At 42.2% G+C, this 19,186-nt stretch overlaps 1 protein-coding gene across 3 annotated transcripts in view; it reads left to right on the forward strand.

The window, feature by feature from the left end:
• The window catches only part of greb1l (GREB1 like retinoic acid receptor coactivator), a 156,414-nt gene that overhangs the window by 117,334 nt on the left and 19,894 nt on the right, over window positions 1–19,186 (forward strand). For all 3 annotated transcript variants that reach the window (XM_061920562.1, XM_061920564.1, XM_061920563.1), the window contains exons 13-27: window positions 1,131–1,430; window positions 1,506–1,634; window positions 3,132–3,266; window positions 3,427–3,624; window positions 3,696–3,876; window positions 7,255–7,444; window positions 7,930–8,066; window positions 8,132–8,474; window positions 8,554–8,669; window positions 8,740–8,972; window positions 10,141–10,685; window positions 14,374–14,485; window positions 14,568–14,717; window positions 14,807–14,946; window positions 15,022–15,183. In XM_061920562.1, coding sequence (XP_061776546.1) covers window positions 1,131–1,430; window positions 1,506–1,634; window positions 3,132–3,266; window positions 3,427–3,624; window positions 3,696–3,876; window positions 7,255–7,444; window positions 7,930–8,066; window positions 8,132–8,474; window positions 8,554–8,669; window positions 8,740–8,972; window positions 10,141–10,685; window positions 14,374–14,485; window positions 14,568–14,717; window positions 14,807–14,946; window positions 15,022–15,183 — 3,071 coding nt within the window. The remainder of the gene's footprint in view (window positions 1–1,130; window positions 1,431–1,505; window positions 1,635–3,131; window positions 3,267–3,426; window positions 3,625–3,695; window positions 3,877–7,254; window positions 7,445–7,929; window positions 8,067–8,131; window positions 8,475–8,553; window positions 8,670–8,739; window positions 8,973–10,140; window positions 10,686–14,373; window positions 14,486–14,567; window positions 14,718–14,806; window positions 14,947–15,021; window positions 15,184–19,186) is intronic.

Consider the following 19,186-nt stretch of genomic DNA (forward strand, 5'->3'; position numbering starts at 1 on the left):
TAGAAAGTACTTTATTGATCCCTGGGGAAAATTCAGCACCACAGTTAGCTCACAATAAACAATGATAATAATAAATAATATAATATTATATAATATATTATATATATAATATATACTATATGAATAATATGCATATATTCTACATATATTCTACATTTAAGTGCAGTCAAGAAGGAACATATGCATTATACAGTCTGATGGCTGTCGGTATGAAGGACCTCCTGTGTTGTTCCGTGTTGCATTTTGGGAGTCTGAGTCTTCCACTGAACAGTGCTAAACTTCATATGAAGTCTGCGGTTCTTAAATCCAATGCGATCCTTTTTCTAATATTTATAAAATCGATTGATTCCCTTTTGGAACGATCTTGGATCGATGCTTATCTTCCGGAAGTAAAACTTGCCGAGCACAAACCGATATATTAGAAATTTATAATAATAATAATGATAATAATGGATTAGATTTATATCGCGCTTTTCTATTGTTAGATACTCAAAGCGCTCACAGAGAAGTGGGAACCCATCATTCATTCACACCTGGTGGTGGTAAGCTACACCTGTAGCCACAGCTGCCCTGGGGTAGACTGATGGAAGCGTGGCTGCCAATTTGCGCCTACGGCCCCTCCGACCACCACCAATCATTCATTCATCATTCATTCACCAGTGTGAGCGGCACCGGGGGCAAAGGGTGAAGTGTCCTGCCCAAGGACACAACGGCAGCGATTTGGATGTCAATAGGTGGGAAGCGAACTTGCAACCCTCAGGTTTCTGGCACGGCCGCTCTACCCACTACGCCATGCCGCCCACAATTTAGGAATATAAATCAATGTATCGATATATCACACAGTTGTTACACCTCTAGTCACCCGTGTAGTTCAGTTGCTGATTTTTCTGTTCAGCCCAGGACTGGAACCTGGGTTGCTGGCCTGAGAGGCAAGGGTTCTAGCTACCGAGCTCAAAGCCGGGGCTATCCACCTGGTAGCCAACTCTGTTCTTGAGGTTCCCAGGGATTGGGGGTTACCAACGTACACATGGCCCAGCCAGACTGGCTGGCCTCCGTTACACACGTGCTTCAAAAAAGCAATTCCTCACCTAACTTTTTGGGTCATGTTCGTATTTTGGTGCGTCTTGCAGGCCCAGAGCAGATCCCCCTAAGGGAGGAGTTAGAGCAAATCGTTTTGAAGGCCATGCTCTGTTGCCCTGGTGGTCCTACCATCTCCCCTTCCCAACTGCCCTGGTTGGCTCGACTGGAGGCCAGCGTCTCCGGGGGAACCGTCCATGTGGTGGTTACCCATAATTCCCTGGGGGAGGGCATTTGCGAGTCACTGCGCGCCATCAGCGAAGCTCCTCACCACCAGCAGTCGCTGCCCACCTATGTGGTCATCATATGTGCCTCTAAAATGAACGACAGCGAGTTCTGCGTGCTGGTCTTAGGTATGTTTCTTTTTTTTTTTTACATTATTGTTTTGCATGCCAAGACATCTTACGTGACTTGTGTGCGCCACACAGGGAAGTACCAAGCACGGGCTTTGGCGGAGGGCATGCTGACTACTAACGAGTTCCTGAAGGAAATCAGTTACGAGCTCATCACAGGGAAAGTCAGTGTGTTGGCATCTCACTTCAAAACCACCTCTCTAGGTAAGTGATAACAATACTTGTCATAAGAAAAACAAATTCCAACATAATTTGAGGTATGAAATTCTTCATTTGTTAAATGTTATTACCAGAGGTAACTAATTATCTTAATACATTTTTGAACTACTCAACACACATGATTTGATGATTTGGGGTAGCTTTACTCCAGAATGAAAGACCATGGCTGCGTGTAGGATCGTAAAATCTTCATAATAAATAATCTGTTCACACAAAGCAATGTTAAAAAAAAACAGAAAGGTGCATAGAGCTGACTAAAGACAAAACAGAGAAACCAAGACTCCAAAAAAAAAAACAGATGTTACAAAATAAAAGCCCCAAAAAGTAAGGGCAAAGTACTCCAAACTTTCATGTGGAAAGTGACTGTATCATTCTAAAAATAAATATCCGGTTCTGATTACTAGTAGGTCCATTCTATAGAGACATTGCAAGGAAACGGAAAAATCCTATTATGGTGTGTGTAGTATGTTTTTGCCTGATTAGAATTGTTATTTCATTTGGTTCTGTTAATAAACATATCATATGTTAAATGCATTTACAATATAATCGTGTTCCATCATTTATCTTTATGTTATTAGTAGTGGTGCTCAAAAAAAATCAATGCACAGCCGTACTGCGATAAAAAAAAAATTAAGAATCCATTTTTAAAAAGTTTTTTTTTAGGCTATCTCCTTGCTTACTCGCCGTGTATGTAAGTCATACATCCGCAGCCAACGTGAGATTTTGTAACCTTTAACCTATTTTAAAAAGGTTTTATTATAATTGTTTACCAAATGATATTGCAGAAATCGGTTTGAATCAGGAACTGTGTTGAAACGATAATTGTATTGAATCGAGAATGGATTCTGAATCTGAATCGTCACTCCAGGAATCGGAATCGAATCACGAGCTGCTGTAAGTTTCACGTCTCTAGTTATTAGTACCATTTAGTGAATTGTTGTTTTCTTAGTTTTTTGCATTGAACAGAAAGAGCACAGTCCCCTAAATCAAATTCCTTGTGTGTTAAACATACTTGGCCAATAAAGCTGATTCGGATTCCAATTCCGATTCTGGTAATGGGAATATTTCAGACACAATTGCAAATGTTGAATAATCATGACGAATTAATTTGAAAACTGTAATTAATCTGATTCAACATTTTAATAATTTGTGATTGTTGTGTCAAATTATAATTGCACTGCATCAGATCTGGAGTGAACTCGGTTTTACGCTACACTTTCCAATCCAGCAGACACAAACTTTGTTAGTTAGTTTTTACAGCTGTAAATATTTGAATATTCCTAGTGGATCAAATCTGCTCACTATCATCATTAGTCATGCGAGAGTGTTACACACCACTGTTTAATATTCATGCCACTGTTTGTGTTTATGCTCATGTTCTTATGCATCCGGCTGAACATTTGCCTCGCTCATGGCCGTGTGGCGCCATGTGTGTGTGTGTGTGTCTGCATGTGTTACCATGGGGACTGCTTGTTTTCACAGGGGACAATCTGGACAAGCAGCTGGTGCGGTATCAGCGCCGACGGAAAGGCCAGGTCATCCAGCCCTTCCAGGGCGATGTCACTGAATACATCCACTCACAGGAGGCTGCCAGCATGTCACCACCTACAGACAGAGGTGAGGAACTAAACAGGATTAATTTTGACTTTGGAGCACAGAGTGAGGCAATATTTAATACCCGCCGTCTAGAATAGGCTTGATTTGCTTCTGACATGTTTCAACAATTATTAAAAGAAGAATATATAAGGTTGTATCTTTCCCTTCTTTCCCACGTCAGATTTGCTGAGTAAGGTCTTCCAGATCTTTCCGACCCAGCTGAGCGTGGCCCGTCGCCTCCTCTCCCTGGTTTGCTCAATCGCTGACTCAGGCAGCCAGAACCTCGACCTGGGGCGCTTTTGTAAAGTGGACTTCCTGGTTTTAGTCCCGCCCTCTCACATTCTGGTAAACCAGACGGCACAGCGCATACGACAATCAGGTACATAGCCAAAGCGGTGACCATGAAGCTGTAGTAGGAAGTGTCTTATTATTGCCTCCTATTTTTCACAGGCGTCCTGGTAGACTTAGGTATGGAGGAATCCTGCTTGGCGCAGCAGAAATGCGACAAGTACGTAGTGCGACTGGACACCGACGTGCATGGCAAGATGGAGGCTTTCATGCGGAAAGTCAAACAGAACCCTTACACGCTGTTTGTCCTCATCCACGACAACTCACATGTTGACCTAACGAGGTACGAGACACACTTGTGAGTTGTTATGGCTGCACGGTTGGCCTTGTCCTTCTAAAGGAGGAGAGAGGAAGAAGGCCAACAAATACAATGGAACGACCTCGAAGTTTGTATGAATGCTGGTCAGGTCATTTGAGTTTTATTTTCCATGCTCTTCTGCAGGTGTTATTTAGTGTAGACACACAATCTTACATGATCCAATCCAAGGCTGCTTAAGAATTGATAAGTGTAAATCCAAACAGCTGTTGTGTTAGATACACTATATTGCCAAAAGTACTTGGCAACCTACCTTGACTCACATATGAACTTGAAGTGCCATCCCATTCCTATCCCATAGGCTTTAATATGATGTTGGTCCACCTTTTGCAGCTATTACAGCTTCAACTCTTCTGGGAAGGCTGTCCACAAGGTTGCGGAGTGTGTTTATAGGAATTTTCCACCATTCTTCCAAAGCGCATTGGTGAGGTCACACCCTGATGTTGGTGGAGAAAGCCTGGCTCTCAGTCTTCTTTGTACAAACCCTGTTTCCATATGAGTTGGGAAATTGTGTTAGATGTAATTATAAACGGAATACAATGATTTGCAAATCCTTTTCAACCCATATTCATTTGAATGCACTACAAACACAGGATATTTGATATTCAAACTCATAAACTTTATTTTTTTTTGCAAATAATAATTAACTTAGAATTTCATGGCTGCAACATGTGCCAAAGTAGTTGGGAAAGGGCATGTTCACCACTGTGTTACATCACCTTTTCTTTTAACAACACTCAATAAACGTTTGGGAACTGAGGAAACTAATTGTTGAAGCTTTGAAAGTGGAATTCTTTCTCATTTTTGTTTCATGTAGAGCTTCAGTCGTTCAACAATCCGGGGTCTCCGCTGTTGTATTTTACGCTTCATAATGCACCACACATTTTCGATGGGAGACAGGTCTGGACTGCAGGCGGGCCAGGAAAGTACCCGCACTCTTTTACTACGAAACCATGCTGTTGTAACACGTGGCTCGGCATTGTCTTGCTGAAATAAGCAGGGGCGTCCATGATAACGTTGCTTGGATGACAACATATGTTGCTCCAAAACCTGTATTGACCATTCAGCATTAATGGTGCCTTCACAGATGTGTAAGTTACCCATTCCTTGGGCACTAATACACCCCCATACCATCACAGATGCTGGGTTTTGAACTTTGCGCCTATTACAATCCGGATGGTCATTTTCCTCTTTGTTCCAGAGGACACCACGTCCACAATTTTCAAATATAATTTCAAATGTGGACTCGTCAGACCACAGAACCCTTTTCCACTTTGCATCAGTCCATCTTAGATGAGCTCGGGCCCAGCGAAGCCAGCGGCGTTCCTTGGTGTTGTTGATAAATGGCTTTTGCTTTGCATAGCAAAGTTTTAACCTAGTGGTTAGAGTGTCCGCCCTGAGATCGGTAGGTTGGGAGTTCAAACCCCGGCCGAGTCATACCAAAGACTGTAAAAAAAATAGGACCCATTGCCTCCCTGCTTTGCACTCAGCATCAAGGGTTGGAATTGAGGGTTAGATCACCGTCAATGATTCCCTTTATCACCCTCACTTCCCAGAGGGTGATAAAGGGGATGGGTCAAATGCAGAGGACAAATTTCACCACACCCAGTGTGTGTGTGACAATCATTGGTACTTTAACTTAACAACTGTAGTTACTGACAGCGGTTTTATGATGTGTTCCTGAGCCCATGTGATTATATCCTTTACACACTGATGTCGGTTTTTGATGCAGTACCGCCTGAGGGCTCAAAGGTTCGTAATATCATCGCTTACGTGCAGTGATTTCCCCAGATTCTCTGAACCTTTTGATGATTTTACGGACCGTAGATGGTAAAATCCTTAAATTCCTTGCAACAGCTCGTGGAGAAATGTTGTTCTAAAACTGTTCGACAATTTGCTTACAAATTGGTTACCCTCACCCAATCCTTGTTTGTGAATTACTTAGCATTCCATGGAAGCTGCTTTTATACCCAATCATGGCACCCACCTGTTCCGAATTAGCCTGCAAACCTGTGGGATGTTTCATATAAGTGTTTGATGAGCAAACCTCAACTTTATCAGTATTTATTGCCACCTTTCCCAACTTCTTTGTCACATGTTGCTGGCATCAAATTCTAAATTTAATGATTATTTGCAAAAAAAAAGTTTTTAGCAGTTTGAACATCAAATATGTTGTCTTTGTAGCATATTCAAATGAATATGGGTTGAAAATGATTTGCGAATCATAGTATTCAGTTTATATTTACATCTAACACAATTTCCCAACTCATATGGAAATGGGGTTTGTAATTCATCCCAAAGGTGTTCTATCGGGTTCAGGTCAAGACTCTGTGCAGGCCAGTCAAGTTCATCCACACCAGACTCTGTCATTCATGTCTTTATGGACCTTGCTTTGTGCAGTGGTGCAGTCATGTTGAAAGATGAAGGGGTCTGCTCCAAACTGTTTCCACAAGGTTGGTAGCATGGAATTATCCAAAATGTTTTGGTATCATGGAGCAAAGTTCCTTTCACTGGAACAAAAGGGGCCAAGCCCACAAGCTGAAAACCAACCCCACACCATAATTCCTCCTCCACCAAATTTCATACTCTGCACAATGCAGTCCGAAATGTACCGTTCTCCTGGCAACCTCCAAACCCAGACTCATCCATCAGATTGCCAGATGGAAAAGCGTGATTCATCACTCCAGAGAATGCGTCTCCACTGCTCTAGAGTCCAGTGGCGACGTGCTGTACACCACTGCATCCGACTCTTTGCATTGGACTTATAAGAGTTATATGTAGCTGCTCGGAAATGGAAACCCATTCCATGAAGCTCTTTGCTTTTTATACTTGGGCTAATGTAAAGGTCACATGAAGTTTGGAGCTTTGTAGCAACTGACTATGCAGAAAGTTGGCGACCTCTTTGCACTATGCGCTTTAGCATCCGCCGATCCCTCTGTCAGTTTACTTGGCCTATCACATCCCATGGCTGAGTTTCTGTTGTTCCCAAACTCTTCCATTTTCTTATAATAAAGCTGACAGTTGACTTTGGAATATTAAGGAGCGAGGAAATTTCACGACTGGATTTGTTGCACAAGTGGCATCCTATGACAGTTCCACGCTGGAAATCACAGAGCTCCTGAGAGCGACCCATTCTTTCACAAACATTCTTTCCATGCCTAAGTACTTGATTTCATACACATGTGGCCAGGCCAAGTGATTAAGACACCTGATTTTGATCATTTGAATGCGTGGCCAAATACTTCTGGCAATATAATGTACATCGCGGTCGTTTGTGATTTATTTTTAAAAAGTGAAAGTTTTTAAGTGACATACAAACGAGAGTCTTTATTTTACCGTATCCAGCGCTCTGTCGGGCTCTGTGTGCCACGGCGAGCTGCAGGGTCTGGCTGACCGAGTCGTCAATTGCCAGGAGGTCCTGGAGGCGGTGAACCTGCTGGTCTTGCAGGTCAGCTGCTTCCCGTACACGCTGCAGACGCACCAGTCACGCATCAGCGTCCACAACGAGGTGCACTGGCCCTCCAATGAAAGCCTGGTGAGGATCAATTCACCACATTGTTATTGCTTTGCTTCCATGGTGTGACAAGCATCTCTGACTATAACAGCACAGTTGTCATACAACTGCTCCACCTAGTGGACATAAACTACATGTACATTCTGGTAATAATAGTGGAAGTGGGGCATAATCACAGATGTATTGTTAACATTGACCTACATTGGCTGTGACTTATTTTATTGTGCAGTAAGACTCACAGAAAGGTCCGAAAACGCTAATCTGGTTCAAATTTTACACCTTCAAACACAACCATCTTTGTCATTAAGATGCATGCATTACTCTATTAACAAATTGAATGTATAAAATACACACATTTGGCGCAGTTGACTTAAAGCTACGATAGTTTATCATTTAAGTTTTTACTTTGGCCTACTTGTAAATGACAATCACCTTCTTGGAAGAGACAGCAAGCTATTTTTGGTCCATTACTGATTATAGATAATGTGTTTTGTTGCATCTTCAAGCAAGGAGTGCTCTCTTCTGGCGAGTTGGTCTACTTCGGCCTGATGGACTACAGCAGATCCCTGCAGTGGGGCGTAGCCAGCCCCATCCTGCGCTGTGACGATGCCTTTGAGAAGATGGTGCACACGTTGCTGCAGAGGTCAGAGGTCACAACTTTATAATGACAATAAAATTACTAGTAATCTTTTTTTTGCCTGTCACCAGACACCCGCACCTGCACAGCATGGTGATCCGCAGCTACCTGCTCATCCAGCAGTACACAGAGGCCATGATGGCGCTCACCTCCTCGCCGTCCCTAAGAGACCACATCACACCGGAGACGCTAGCCATGGTGGAGGACTTGATCAATGCCCCCGGCAGGGAGGGCTCCCAAGGGCGGGGCCACATGCTGCTGGTCCGCGTGCCTTCGCTGCAGCTGGCCATGCTGGCCCGGGAGCGGCTGGAAGACGTGCGGGACAAGCTGGGCCTCCAGCTATGCTTCGCCGTGCTGCTGGGAAGCCCCGCTTCCGAGCTTAACCTGCCCAGGAACTTCACAAATCGCCTACGAGTGAGGAGCCACTCTGAAATTGTTAATAACTTCCATTAGGATAGTTATTATACTGTATGTGCGTGTGTGTGTGTTGAAGACATGGCGGGGCGGTGAGAATGAAGACTGGGTGCCGCTCACATACGAGGATCTTGAGGGTCTACCCTGTATTGTCATTCTCACGGGGAAAGACCCTCTTGGAGAGACCTTCCCCAGGTAATTCCCTATTATTAACAATCCTTGAGTGTATAATTCCGTTGACTTCAAATAAGTTTCCACTTTTCAGGTCTTTGAAGTATAGCGACCTTCGTCTAATCGACTCCAGCTACTTGACGCGGACGGCGCTGGAGCAGGAGGTGGGTCTGGCCTGCACCTACGTTTCCATGGGGGTGGCCAAGGAGCCCAAAAAGACACCGGGCCCTCGGGAGTCCGACGTGGAGAAAGCCACCACTAGCATGAATGACGGTGATGAGCTGGAGCGACCTCAGAGCAATGGCAGCGCGGCAACCAGGACCTCTGGTGGGTCGCCATCTCTTTGAGTTTCAGTTGATTTATTTCAAGACACAATGCACATTTATGAACACAACACGAGATGTTGTGTAAATAGGCCAGATTTTAGCAAGGATGCTAATTTCCATCCACAGTCCCTAGACAGATGAACACAACGGCACAATACATTACAGCAGTGTTTTTAAACCTTTTTTGAGCCTAGGTGCATTTTTTTCATTGATAATATCCAAAGGCACCACCACGAGCAGGAATCATTAAAATATGAATTCAGTAGACAATAAAAATTCTGTGTCGCAATTGTTGGATATGAATTTAAACCATAACCATAACTTGTCTCAAAGTAGTTGTACTGTCACGACATGTCCCATCACGCCCGGCCTTTTTTGGTGTTTTCCCGTGTGCTTTCATTTAGTTCTTGTCTTGCGCTCTTATTTTGGTGGCTCTTCCTGTTTTGTTGGTATTTTCCTGCTGCAGTTTCATGTCTTCCTTTGACTGCTATTCTCGGCACCTGCTTTATTTTAGCAATCTAGAATATTTAAGTTGTTCCTATCTTTTTTTGTGTGGACATTGTTGATTGTCATGTCATGTACGGATGTACTTTGTGGATGGCGTCTCTGCTCCACACACTGTAAGTCTTTGCTGTCGTCCAGCATTCTGTTTTTGTTACCTTTGTACTTCACAGAACCGACACTCAACAACAGCACACTACTTGCAGATTATAATTATTTGTGGATTGGCAACACTAAATTTGCCCTAGTGTGCGAATGTGAGTGTGAATGTTGTCTGTCTATCTGTGTTGGCCCTGTGATGAGGTGGCGACTTGTCCAGGGTGTACACCGCCTTCCGCCAGACTGCAGCTGAGATAGGCTCCAGCATCCCCGTGCCCACGAAAGGGACGAGCGTTAGTAAATGGATGGATGGATGGTTTGTAAAAAATATTTTTAACCCAAATAGGTAAAACTGCATAATCTCCCATGGCACACCAGACTGTATGTCACGGCACATTAGTGGCACATTGGCTGAAAAACACTGCATTACACAACATAATAAAATATATTAGAATTAAATAAAAAAACACAGGCATTTAGCAGTACTTTTAAGATTGTTTAGAAATGTCTGTATGTTTCTTTCTTCTTTACATTCAATTCCGGTTAAATTTACAATTTTACTCTCTTAGGCTCTTTGGTAGAAAACGGTGTGAGTTCATCAGACGCCACAGATTCCCTGCAGAAGCCCTCCACGTCTACCTGTACACCAGAGGGTGCAGACACATCAGGTTTCAAGCAGGAGTGTGACTCCATGGGAAGCCAGCTCTCCTGCAACCCTCCCAAATCCTCCAAAGCCCCGGCCTCCCTTTACTCCAGCTCATCCTCCTCGTCCCCATCACCGTCCTCCTCTTCAACCCAACGGCCCAGCCAGTCCACGCAGTGCAGCCGCAACCCGAAGCCCGCCCGCGTTTCACCGAGGACAGTCATCATGTCGCGAGCGGCGTACAATCTGTTGGCGGGCGACTCGGGGAGCCAGCTGTGCTCCTTCTCCCTGCTGCCACATGCCGACGTGGCCTGGAACAGCCCTCTGAGGCCCCCCATCACGGCGAGCCTGCAGAGTGAGCAGCAGAGCACCTACTACCGACAGTGGACCGTTGCCAGGCAGCAACATGCTGATTACGAAGCTCCACCTGTGCCGCACCCTCGACGCCTTCTGCTCAGTGGACCCCCACAGGTAATTTCACACTTTATATTAAGAACAATCTTTAGAAATAGTTTTTTTATTGGGGAACTGGTCTTTTTTTAAATGTTGTCTATCATTTACAATCCCAATGTGACACAAGAACACGTTTTTACTATTTTTTGTGTTTTCTAAAGTGTAAAATACAGCTCATAAGAGTCAACTCTTGCGCCCATATAGCCCTCTAAAAAAATCTGAAAATCAGGACCAATACATATTTTGACCTGCACATTAATAACCAATTGTTAGCAACATTGTTGTTATAAGCGCTAACACAGAGTACATACCATTAGCGGTGCTGTGATCAAAGAGAGCTAACTAGCTTACGCAGCTATTAACATACTGAGCTGCTGTATATCGCCTCTGAGTTGATAAAAAGTTAATTCTACATTTAAATAATCCCTTTCACTTGTATAGCAGAAGGTTGTGGCCATAAACCGAAAAGTTGACCGACTTTAACGTTCAATTCAACCTTGAAGACATCGCTAGGAATACCTGGCAAGACACTAGTTTGCTCCCTTTCATTGATGATGATGAACATCATATCATCGGGGGACACAAGTCTACTGCTGAAAGATATAAACATCCCGTCAGTCAGCATCCCACTGAAAGCAGACATTGTACAGGGAGTGATTTTTTAATTGTGTTTGTAGCTTGTATTTCTTGTTAAGCACTTAAAAACAGTGCTACTTGCTGGATCTGCTTATCACAGAGCTTCTCAAATGTGTAGGTCATCCTCCTTATACTCAGTCTCAAAAATATAAGGTTCTGGACATTATTTGTCCCAAAGCAGTTGTTGTTGGGTCTCTTAAAGTCTGCCATGATATGTACACACTGCAAAAACTGAAATCTAAGTAAGATTGAATATCTCAAGGGGCTTCACGGTGGCAGAGGGGTTAGTGCGTCTGCCTCACAATACGAAGGTCCTGCAGTCCTGGGTTCAATCCCAGGCTCGGAATCTTTCTGTGTGGAGTTTGCATGTTCTCCCCGTGACTGCGTGGGTTCCCTCCGGGTACTCCGGCTTCCTCACACTTCCAAAGACATGCACCTGGGGATAGGTTGATTGGCAACACTAAATTGGCCCTAGTGTGTGAATGTGAGCGTGAATGTTGTCTGTCTATCTGTGTTGGCCCTGCGATGAGGTGGCGACTTGTCCAGGGTGTACTCCGCCTTCCGCCCGATTGTAGCTGAGATAGGCGCCAGCGCCCCCCGCTACCCCAAAAGGGAATAAGCGGTAGAAAATGGATGGATGGATGGATGAATATCTCAAATAAGGGTAATATTTGATTTTTTCTGTCTGATCAGATAATTCTTCTCACTTAGCAGATTTCATGTTAGAGTGTTTTACTTGTTTTAAAGGCTTTAGTCCTAAATTATCTCAGTAAGATATCTCAGCTTGTGGCTGAGATTTTATGACCTATATTGAGTAAAACATGCTTGAAACTAGAATATCAACTAATGCAAAACTGTCATTAACATTTACAAGTATGAAACAATTTTTTTTAAGTAATAATTTCTTACTTCAAGCATGAAAAAAAAATCATGATGCCGAGCGAGTATCACTATGTCAAGATAATGGCACTAGCATTTACTTAATTTGAGAATATTTTTCAACATATTGAGCAAAAAGGTCTCTTTTTTTCTACCTAGGAAAGTGCACTTGTTATTAGTGAGAATATACTTATTTTAAGGTATTTTTGGGTTCATTGAGGTTAGCTAATTTGACTTGTTTTGGAAAGTCTTGACAGGCCAAATTTTCTTGTTCTATTGGCAGATAATTTTACTTAGTTCAAATAAAATACCCCTTAGTTTTGTATTTTTTTTTTCTTGTTTTTGAACACTGACTTTTTTTGCAGTGCAGGTAGTGGTTAGTGTTGAATGAAATAGCGAACGTTGTGATGCTCTTTGTAAAATCAATGCTCCGCCGTAATGCTTAAAATGACTAAATTATGTAAATATTACATGTTATAATGAATGTGCTTGTTACTCCAGTACATACATAGATCCATAGATCCATAGATACATACATACATACACAGAGTGAGTATAAAACGTTTATAGGAGCTCTTGGATGTTTTTCAGAGGGATTTATAGGTATATTAAATCAAATTCCCATTACCTGCCTTGTTATCCACCTCTTGCAAGCGTTTATTTACTAGTTAAAATGCATAAAAAAAGAAAGACATATGTGTTCTTGTCTTACATAAGGATTGTGAATTTTAAAACAATCAGTTCCCCTTTTTATTATTCTGTTTGTTTGTTTTTATTCCAACTGCCTGTATTTAGGAACTGCAAGATTGACTTCTTGCTTCCCATATAAACTTTAATTTGGAATACATAGTCGATGTACAGTACAATACAGTAAACCCTTTTTATCGCTGTTAATTGGTTCTGGGCCTGAATGTTGAATATACATTTTGGCAAAGTAGGATTTTTTTAAGTAAAAAATCTATTATTTTCATATTTACAACATAAAAAACTTTTAAATATGGAATATAACCTCATGAGTGCACTCAAGACATGAAATAAGATATTCTTCATCTCAGTATGTAAATAATGACTGAATGAATTAATTACGTATTACAAAACTGTTGTATATACTAATTACAGATTTCATTTTATTATAAAAAGGTCAGTAAATGATGTATATATTTGTAAACACTCTGAATTGGGAAAGGGGTGGGATTAAATAAACTTTGCTTCTTCCCACTCCTTTTCGGACATGATGCAAAGGGAATGATATGAAATTGTGTGATGTATCATGCTGTAAGTCTGTTCATGTTCGAAATAAACAAAAGAAAGAAATAAAAGAAAGAAAGAAATAACCCCCACTTATTCAATATTATGCTCATAAAAGCAGGACCGGACGCTACCTTAAGATAAGCCAATCAGTAACCCCGATACTGAATAACGCGCTCTTTTGTTTCATCTATTGGCCAATACTAATGTATACTAATGAGTGCAATCAATAAAATTCAGACCGCATTGAGTTCCCATAACTTAAAATGTACGAACATAGTTTCTGCATAACCACTGCAATAGAGCTGTGCGGCGATTTGTGTAGCAGCGAACAGCTTAAAGTTTTTTTAATTTCCTTTTTAAAAATGTTTTTATTAATGCACACATTCTAAAAGTGCAATTTCCAAGTTGATAATGTGCAATTATTAGAATAAAAGAATAAAGGTTATGGCAAGCAGCAACATTGTTGTTTAGTTCAACTAGTTCCCAAAATATGAAATAAGGCTATTAAGTGTTTTATTCCATTAGTCAATAAATCACACCAACATTACTAAAATAACCTGTAGCTGCAGCGCTAGAGTGAAGTCAATCTTGTGGTGGTGACGACTGTAGTTTGCATTTGCCAGATTTGGTTTTAACAATTTATTTTAGTTAAATTAGACCCTAATATTTGATCCACTTTTATGTTGGAATTCATGAGGAAATGTTTGTAGTTTATTATTGTGATTATAAGTAATGGTAACAGCAAAAAAAAGTCAGTTGGTTTCATCTTTATAGCAGTCATAGCACAGAGTAAAATTGCATTCCAGGGCACCTTCTTATTAAAGTTTGTTTAAAAAGATTCATAATATTTTTGTTATATTATTTAGCTAAATGATACAGTACACTTGCATGCTATGTTTGTCAAACAAAGCTAAAATTCATTATAATTGCCCCTGTCCAGGTGGGAAAAACCGGCGCCTACCTCCAGTTTCTACGTATCCTGTTTCGGATGCTCATTAGACTGTTAGAGGTAGATGTGTTTGATGAGGAGGAAGAGGAAGACGAAGTTGAAGGTACAGATCATTGACGCATTGATGCAGAATTTTGAATGGAGAAAGTGGATGTTCGATTGAAAGGAAGACTTTAACTCTGCAGAGACACCCGAGGTCGTGACCCCTGTAAGCACCCAGTGGCCTGACATCGAAGACATCCGCAAGTTGCCCTTTAACCCCAACCCACGAGACTCCAAGTTCAGGAAGGCCAGCCCAGTCTACTCTGACAAGATGCCAAAGCTGAAAGTGAGAGGTGAGTGCAAAAAAAAAACGATAGACCCCAAAAATTCCTTAAATGTGATGTTTTGCAATACGTAGGATTTTTAAAAAATGTATTATCAGGTTTGAAAAAAGAAGAAAAGGGCCAAGTGGAAGCCAAACAGGAGACAAAGTCAATTAGACTCACTCGGTACGCCGCTCACAACGCCTTTCATCACTGCGAGCAGTGTCATCACTACTGTGACGCCAGCCCCGCCGCACAGGTTCGTGCATCACAAATACCCTCTGCCAAACATCCCCGACATGTTTAAATATTTATTTTGGTGTGTGTGTCACAGCTGTCAGAGTGCACCTTCCATACCTTCACCTTCTGCTCGTCCATGCTGGGGGAGGAGGTCCAGCTCCAGTTTGTCATTCCCAAAGACAAGGAGCAGCACTTTGTGTTCAGTCAACAGGGAAGCCACCTAGAGAGCATGCGTCTGCCTCTGATCTCCACCAAGGTTGGTTGGTAAACACCTGCACCGGCCACTTCATTAGGCACACCAGCTAAATCTAAGTGGAAAAAAAAAATACTGCATTTTATTCACTGTCAGAAATAGTTATTGTTCACATATATTACGTAGGAAGGTTTTTATTTTCATTGCTTAAGTGCAACAAAACTTTGTTTTCAGCACCAACTCGTTCAAGATTAGACAAACAGTGTGCAGGGTTACAGAACAGGAATGCTGATGGGTCGCCACAAGGCTCCCCCGTAAATGATGGGAAAAAGGTAAACGCTGGGGGAGGATGAGTAAAAAAAATAAAATCTAGACTGGGCCCCTTGGATTGGGGGAAAACCTCCATAGCAAAGCACATATACATATAACAACATACATCTCGAGACTTGCAACAGAGGGGAGGGAGTGGGAGCTACGGTAGCAGGCTGCAGCTCTTCAGGCGCTGCCCAGCCGTCCATCACCCCTAAGGGATTCGCGTCAAAGGCGTTGAATGAGGGGCTGAGGTATGTGTGTGTGACGTATATTTTTTATGGATGCATGTGTGTGTAAGCCTGCCACGTGTCTCTGTTCCGCGGCCTTGATGCCGTGCAGTCACTAGTCAATCCAAAGTCAACAACAACAGATGTGTGTCCATGAGAGACAAGAAGGGAATTTGTTGTGTCTTTGCCGCACTGTCTTCCGGGAGAGTCTCCAAGCCATGGAAACAATCCCAGTTAGAATGTTTTGTATGCGAGTGAAAATAAAATTTGCTTTTCACTTTAAATTGTCTATGACTGGTCCTCAGATTTATCATGCGAGGCAGACAGTTCGATGTTATCCAAACCACAAGTATCCACAGTTCTTCCCACATTCTCCAATCATTTGTGGCAGCTTTGGGATATTTGGGTTATTTTTGTTTGCAGCGGTGTAAACGGCATTTGAGAGCTGTTTATATTTGTCGAATGTCTTGTTTATGTAACTCCCTCCGAGATCTTAATCAAGGCTCAAGTTGTTCGTTTTTGCTCGCATTTATTTCAGCCATGTCTTCTTCACGTTATCAATGATGCCAAATATAATTCCGTCATAACTAATAAAATAAGCAAACAGAACTTACAATTAGTCTGACATTCAAAAAAGAAAACATTGATTTCACATACATATCAGAAGTAATCATTGGGTTCATAAACTCCAAAGAAATAAAGTGTATTTTCAATCCGAGACTCCATTAACGTCTTCTCCTTTAAACACTCGTTGTCTCATGCCGCTTCCTTAATTCCGTCACATATTAATCGTCCCCCCAACAACGTGACCAAACCGGAACACAAAATATTTCCCCCTCTCAATTTACATGGGTTTGTAACAAAAATAAAGTTACCATAAACTTGCATGAACTAACCCAAAGAAATACGTTTTTAATCACATCATGTGTACAATATGAACTTATATTTATGAATTGTATCTATTTATGAAATTATACATCAGGTATACATGCTTCCGTCAGCAGCTACAGTTTATTTGATGTGAACATTACAAAAAGATTGTTTTAGCACATATGCTGATTCACAACATTTGTCCCCCTCTCAATTTACATGGGTTTGTAACAAAAATAAAGTTACCATAAACTTGCATGAACCAACCCAAATAAATACGTTTTTAATCACATCATGTGTACAATATGAACTTATATTTATGAATTGTATTTATTTATGAAATTATACATCAGGTATACATGCTTCCGTCAGCAGCTACAGTTTATTTGATGTGAACATTACAAAAAGATTGTTTTAGCACATATGCTAATTCACAACATTTGTCCACAGGAGGCTATTAAAAGCATAAAGAGATAAAAACAATTTGAATAAAAAGAGTAGAAAGAATGTGCAATAACATAACAACAATAAGAGGCATTTGTTTAGATTAAAACATACTTAACCAACATGGTCAGGCAAGGTTTGCCTCACTCTGGCATGTAGCTAAAGTTAAAGTACCAATGATTGTCACACACACACTAGGTGTGGTGAAATTTGTCCTCTGCTTTTGACCCATCCCCTTTATCACCCCCTGGGAAGTGAGGGGAGCAGTGGGCAGGGAATCATTTATGGTGATTTACCCCCCAATTCCAACCCTTGATGCTGAATGCCATTTTTTTTTATAGTCTTTGTTATGACTCGGCTGGGGTTCGAACTCACAACCTACCGATCTCAGGGCGGACACTCTAACCACTAGGCCACTGAGTAAGATAACCAGCCTCTTTTACAGCACAAGTCCAAAGGCATAAGAATAATTTGAATAAGCGTTATGAGAATAATAACCTCTGCCAAGAATGGGGGCCAAGGCAAGAAATGATATATTATAGATATGGTTAGGGTTTAGTTGGTATACTTAATCCGTCTGTTAGTTAGCTATTAAAGTACTCAGCTAGTTAGGCATTTAAGTAATTAACATGATCCCACAATAGCAACCAAACCCATGTTAATGTGTATGTGGAAAAGAATAACTCATGAATATCATGAATAATCAAGATAACTCACTTTGTCGTTTATTTTCAGTCTATGACATGGATGTACATAGTCAACAATAGAATCAAAATCGCACCCTCCATTAAGCAGGAAGTAGCACTATCCATAGACATCTTATAAGTAGACTATGCATTGGCTGCTGTGACGCGAGAAATTTGGCCGCCATCTTGAAGTGGTGATGAGGAGCCGGCGAACAGCCTAAATTGACAGTTGACTGGTAGAAAACAAAGATGCCGGACTGGTGTTCAGCGTTTTCCTGCTCAAATGAGCGGACAGTTGAAAATGGGACTCGGGAGATTACTTTGCAGAAGTAAGATTTAACATTAACATACTATTGGTTGTATATTGTGAAAAGAATACTACCACAGAGATGAGAAGGAGCAAAGATCTTCAATAGTACTGAAATCGTAGCCGCTAGCAAACAAGAGTATGACCATAATAGAATTGCTTGTCGATGAAATTAATTAAACTTAAAAATGTCATTCTTGAATAACATAAAGTTTAAATAAATGATGAAGATAAAGATTGTAAAAGCAAAACTCTCTGCAAACCTATGATGGCATCATGCCTTCAGTGTGCATATTGTATATAGTTGTCTGCAAACGGCGGTCCGCTCCCTGTACGATCAGTGCCAGAGCTTGGTCCGCATTGCCGGCAGTAAGTCGAACACATTTCCAGTGAGGGTTGGACTCCGCCAAGGCTGTCCTTTGTCACCGATTCTGTTCATAACTTATATGGACAGAATTTCTAGGCGCAGTCAAGGCGTTGAGGGGTTCCGGTTTGGTGACCGCAGGATTAGGTCTCTGCTTTTTGCAGATGATGTGGTCCTGATGGCTTCATCTGACCGGGATCTTCAGCTCTCACTGGATCGATTTGCAGCCGAGTGTGAAGCGACCGGAATGAGAATCAGCACCTCCAAGTCTGAGTCCATGGTTCTCGCCCGGAAAAGGGTGGAGTGCCATCTCCGGGTTGGGGAGGAGACCCTGCCCCAAGTGGAGGAGTTCAAGTACCTAGGAGTCTTGTTCACGAGTGAGGGAAGAGTGGATCGTGAGATCGACAGGCGGATCGGTGCGGCGTCTTCAGTAATACGGACGTTGTACCGATCCGTTGTGGTGAAGAAGGAGCTGAGCCGGAAGGCAAAGCTCTCAATTTACCGGTCGATCTACGTTCCCACCCTCACCTATGGTCATGAGCTTTGGGTCATGACCGAAAGGATAAGATCACGGGTACAAGCGGCCGAAATGAGTTTCCTCCGCCGGGTGGCGGGGCTCTCTCTTAGAGATAGGGTGAGAAGCTCTGCCATCCGGGAGGAGCTCAAAGTAAAACCGCTGCTCCTCCACATCGAGAGGAGCTAGATGAGGTGGTTCGGGCATCTGGTCAGGATGCCACCCGAACGCCTCCCAAGGGAGGTGTTTAGGGCACGTCCAATCGGTAGGAGGCCACGGGGAAGACCCAGGACACGTTGGGAAGACTATGTCTCCCGGCTGGCCTGGGAACGCCTCGGGATC

This window comes from Nerophis ophidion, linkage group LG14 (assembly GCF_033978795.1).
Source record: "Nerophis ophidion isolate RoL-2023_Sa linkage group LG14, RoL_Noph_v1.0, whole genome shotgun sequence".
NCBI classification, from domain to species: domain Eukaryota; kingdom Metazoa; phylum Chordata; class Actinopteri; order Syngnathiformes; family Syngnathidae; genus Nerophis; species Nerophis ophidion.